Source organism: Cotesia typhae, unplaced genomic scaffold (assembly GCF_013202065.1).
Source record: "Cotesia typhae breed Kobodo isofemale line unplaced genomic scaffold, CoteBio_Ctyphae contig_33, whole genome shotgun sequence".
Lineage (NCBI taxonomy): Eukaryota > Metazoa > Arthropoda > Insecta > Hymenoptera > Braconidae > Cotesia > Cotesia typhae.
In genome coordinates, this window is record NW_027423741.1 from 3,700,752 (window position 1) to 3,706,201 (window position 5,450).

General features: G+C 27.1%; 1 protein-coding gene across 2 annotated transcripts; it reads left to right on the forward strand.

Annotated features, from left to right (window-relative positions):
• Positions 1-284: 284 nt before the first annotated feature.
• LOC141526461 (uncharacterized) lies at positions 285-2,496 on the forward strand. Of its 2 annotated transcripts, none has more exons than XM_074241498.1 (5): positions 285-568; positions 625-940; positions 1,011-1,172; positions 1,242-1,647; positions 1,720-2,496. In XM_074241498.1, exons 1-5 carry the CDS (start codon positions 453-455, stop codon positions 1,818-1,820), a joined length of 1,101 nt encoding a protein of 366 aa, XP_074097599.1. In that variant the 5' UTR covers positions 285-452; the 3' UTR covers positions 1,821-2,496. The 2 variants fall into 2 exon arrangements, with proteins under 2 accessions (XP_074097599.1, XP_074097600.1); XM_074241499.1 differs by having other exon boundaries at positions 288-568; positions 625-928.
• The last annotated feature ends 2,954 nt before the right edge of the window (positions 2,497-5,450 follow it).

The window sequence follows — 5,450 nt, forward strand, 5'->3', positions numbered from 1 at the left end:
ATTATGATGGGTAAAAGCGTAAGAATTAGATCTATTCAAATTTAATCAGTTATTATCAGAGCGCTTTTTTCACCTTTTACTTTATAAAACAAATTATCTAAATAGATAAGAAGTTTATGAGTTTTCAAGTCTCCCAAACATAATTGGTTCTTGTCCGTCAATTTAATTCCGTTTCCGTTGAATTTTATTCAAATATCACTTGAGCTAGTGCCAAGCAGAAACGCATGCGTTTTTCAAAATATAACAAAGCTCCCCGAAGCAACTTCAATCGATTTGGAATTGCGAATTAAACAGAGCAAGCGCATAGGTACAACCAGAATCCACTTAGCTATTCGCTCTCACAGTTGACATCAACCCTCTAAAAATAAGCAATCAATTCAATAACTCCAGTGGTGATTTAAAATAAATTACTCACATATCCTCAAGTGTTGTATCATCTTCTTGGCAACGAAATGTCAAGCAACAAGTGTGTTAAAGCCCCGAGGAAGGCTTACACGAAAGAGCCTCAGGATATGAGCCACCAGGAGAAGTTGCGGCTCATTGACGATGAACTCAATTCATTTTACAGGTTAGTAGCCCATTAATTTTCAAATTACACTATTTTATCAAATAAAATTGTTGCAGATATTGCCAGCAAGCTGGATTTACCGAGGAAGAGATGGATATAATTTGCCAACCCCTCGTCGCAGCAATGCGTCGTTCCTGGCTTCAATTGGTTCTCCGAGCGACCGTGATTCTCGTGGTGATTGGTACCATCACTTGTGCTGCTATTCAACTGGACTTTGTTGGAACCCACTTTTCAGCTCTGTCACGTTTGTTGGCTGTAAAAATTCTTCCTTTTTGGAACTGGCAGCATCTCTATCGCGAGAACTGTATGATGAATAACCCGTTCTACACCGATTATCCCATCGCCGAGGTTGATTGCGTCGTAAGCTATAGAGTAATTTACATAACATAATACGAAATTACACTCAAAAAATCATTCTAAATGAATGATAAATTGATTTTAGACTTGCGAGTCTGTTGAAACGATTGACCGTTTGTCTGATGTTCGTTATCGTCAACTGGTCGACAATTATTTGAGCCGAGATGCTCCAGCTATCATCACCGACGCGATGGACACCTGGGCTGCTATAAATACCGATTACTTCTGGTTTGATAATATCACGCATGTAATTATCTGCTACCTGATCTTGTCATTCAGAATTATAACTTTAAAATGATAACTGGATTATTAATAGCTGTACTTAGGGAATGAACGTCTTATGGAAACGGTACCCTGCTCACTTACATCGAATCTCCGGACCGGTTCCTCGGATCTTGCGGCATTTCTTCGACGTGTTCATTCACCCGAGGTAGCCAAATGGTTCGTTCACTGGCAGAACTGCGATATAAATGCTGTCAAAGCTCTCAGAAAGTATTATCAACGGCCGTACTTCCTGTCAAGTACCGTGTCTCCAGCACACTTCAATTGGGTTTTGATGTCCTCGGACTATAACAGTCCGAGTTATAAGAGAGTTGAACTGGATTCTGGTCTGATTGCTCTTGCTCAGCTACGGGGAGCCACTCAGTTACGGCTTACGCCTATAAACCCCTGTAACAGTTCTTGTCCAGAGCTTATTGCCGATCTACATCGAGGCGAAATGCGTTAGTATTTTAAATACTATTATTAATATAACTAATAATATTTATTTAATAAATATTATTATTTTGTCACAGTTGTGTTTACAAACTTGATGTGGAACCTGGAATACGCGCCGATGAGAGGGCTAGATAATATAGCAATTCTCACGGAAACAGTCTGGGACGAGGATCCATAAATATATTTGAACTTACCTATCAATGAATGTCTTAAAAACTAAATAATTGATTAATTAAATGAAGCATTGACGCTCTTAAAGACAAGTATTTAATCTACAGCGTAATTATTAAAAAATAAACGCTAATTACTCAACAGTAAAATCTCTTTATTGCACTACCGGACTCCCGTAAAATAGATAAAATAATTTATTTAAAAAAAGTATCAGAAGTAACAAGAAAAAAAATTCGTTCTTTTTTATTAATTATTTTTTTTTTTATAATAACATTTTATTTATTATTAATTATTATTTATCGACTTTCACACTCGCATTCTCTCACTTCATCATCCTCTCCACAAATTCAATTATTTTTTTAAACTTTTATTTTTTGAATTTAACTAACCACGAATCATCACACGCGGTTCATAGAAAAACGAAGCGTAAGACTCAAGAGATTTCAGCGTCGTAATTTTCATTCATATGTTTTTTAGCATTATTTATATCATTATTATTATTATTATTTTTTCTTTTTATGATATATTATTTATTATACATATATTTATATATTTTCTTGAGTAATTTGGCATAAATCGACGCAATATACATGTATTAAAAGATGTATGTTTACGCAAAGGTTATATTTATAATAATTCATCTTTATATGTATACTTATCGATTGCACTACATCCATTTTAATTGTTCAATTTAATTTTAATATATTATATATATATATATATATATATATATATATATATATATATATATATATATATATATATATATATATATATATATATATATATTTTTTTTTCCATATCACTCGTGGTCGCTTCGCGTTAGTCGTTAAGTTTTTAGTGTCAATATACGAAAGATGAAGTAACGGCTTTCAATAAAATTCTATCTCTTATTTAAGACTCCATTAAAATAATAATTCTTAATTAATAAAAAAATATATAATATAAATTTCTTGATAAAAGGATCAGGATTTAATACATATATTTTACGATTTTTAGTTTTGTTTTTTAATAATCAAAGAGTCTTATGCGCGAAGAATATACATAAACATTATAATTAAATAAATAATTATACATAATTGATAAATTTAAAGAATTTAAAAATCAAGGATTTACAAAATTTAAACTCATATAGATTACACTTAGCATACTTAGTATTCTTTTTGTCAGTTAATAAGTAGTCAATGTTTAGTAATTAACATCAACAAACTTTTATAATAATTCTGCCGTAGGTACGTAGTACGCGTAACAATAACAACAACAACAATTATTGGTGATCAACGAGCAAAGAGAAAACATGATTTAATTTATTTTTCAAGTTTATTTTTTTTTTTGTTGTAATATATATACGTTTTAAATGTTTATTTTTTATTTCATTTTAATTTTTAAAAGAGCGGTAGCATTCAATTATCAACGGACAAAGAGGACAAAATGTACGAATTATTTATTTAATTAATTATTTGTTTAGTTTAATTTTCATCGAAAAAATTGAAAATTATCCTTATTGTTTCTTGCACGAGTCGTATAACTGTTAGATTATTATTGTCTAACGTAATTCTTAATAAGATGAATAATGTCGGACTTTATTTAAATAACAGCTAGGTTTTTTTTTTTTATTTATTTTTAATTAGTTCATTCTTTCGTTGATGAATTTTTTACTTTTTTTTCTAAGAGATTATCCAAATGGTTTTGCGCATTGTTTTTTTTTTTTTTTTTTTTTACAAATGCGAATCTAATGAGAATGAAGATGCATACGCTAATGCCTCACCCCTCTTATACTTCTCATCAAGCAGTGCAGAGTAAGCCAATTCATACGTAGTATCAACACTAAAAACATATTTTATAACATCAATAATAATAGTAATATTAATAATTATTATTATTATTTCTCTAGCACCAAGAAAATCGGAGAGGATGATTTTTAGTTAACTATTTTAGTATCTAGTCTCTCCCTCATTTTCACTTTCATTTTCTCCAGAATCATCATCATCAAATTAATCTTGATCATTTTAGTTTTATTCGCGTTTTCTTTGATATGTAGCCGAGGCTGCTATGATAATTTATGCATAAAAATAATAAATATCAAGAGTTTTATAGTTTGGAAATAATTATTAGATATTTTTTTTTTTTAAGATCAAGCGTTTGCAGAATTTATTGATAAATTTATTACTATAATAATTATTATTTATCATTAGTATTAATATTATTATTATTATTATTATTATTATTATTATTATTATTATTATTCTTGATATTTAATGCAACAATTAAATATATACTAGACTATCATAGTCGCCTTAATAATTAATTGTTCCATTATTTATTATAATTTTATTATTTTCCACGTACGATGAAAAATTTAAATGATCAGGTGTACAAATTATTATTTTTCACTCCAGGCTCGGCTCGTTCATTTTATTTTATTTATTTATTCTTTTTACTACCTGTCAGTCTCTTTGGACAATCGTTTTTTAGATTGAGTTTAAACCTCAATCTCAAGAGAACATTTTATTTACTTATTTATTTATTTATAATAGTCCATCAATATTCTCTTTAAATTTGTTTTCCTAAATTTTAAAATTTATCATAATTTAATATACCGCTATTTATATTTCAAATGGCACGTACAACGTTACGTATTGGTTTTAATTATTTGATAAAGAAAAATTAATATTTATATTCATTCGCCATTACAATAATAATAATCATTATCATTTATTATTATTTAAATTTATTTATAATTATTATTTTAATATTATGATAACGTTTTTGTTTTATTGATAAATAAAATTTTTGGGCAAACATCAAAACGCGATAATATTTCATTTAATACAATATTGTAATAATAATAATAATAATAATAATAATAATAATAATAATAATAATAATAATAATAATAATAATAATAAATACATAAAGGATCGATGAATTGTCAAGAGCTATTACAGTCGTAATTTGCGATTAAATTTATCGGTTTTTTTTTTCTAACAATTATTACATTTTTAAATAATTAACTTACATTAGATTTTTATTAAACTATTCACTCATTTATATTCAAATAATTTATTTAAATGCAACGAATAAATTCTCATATATTTATATATTTATAGCATACCACCCATTATATATTAACTATCGCTCATCCTCACAGTAACAATTAGACCAGACCAACTGTCATTAATAATAAATAACTAATAATTAATAAATTTTATTGTTAATTAAAGTAACTCGTCATTTTTTTTTTAATCAACATACTCTGACTTTCTGGCGAAAGAAAAATAAAGATCGAATACTTTGTACAAAATACGATACAAGTAGCGTTTGTAACAACAATTTCCAATAGTTAAATATAATATGTATATGTATTATTTATAATATGTATATTATTTATACGTCTTTTTTTTTTTTTATAATATTTTACTTCATTTAATAATATAATTTCATTACTGCATTTACGCGTGTATAACCGATTTCTCACGATCGTTCTCGCTCTTGATTAAAATTAATACTTTTCAACTAATATATATATATATATATATATATATATATATATATATATATATATATATATATATATATATATATATATATATATATATATTTATAATAACATCAATTAATATTAATATCTATTTAA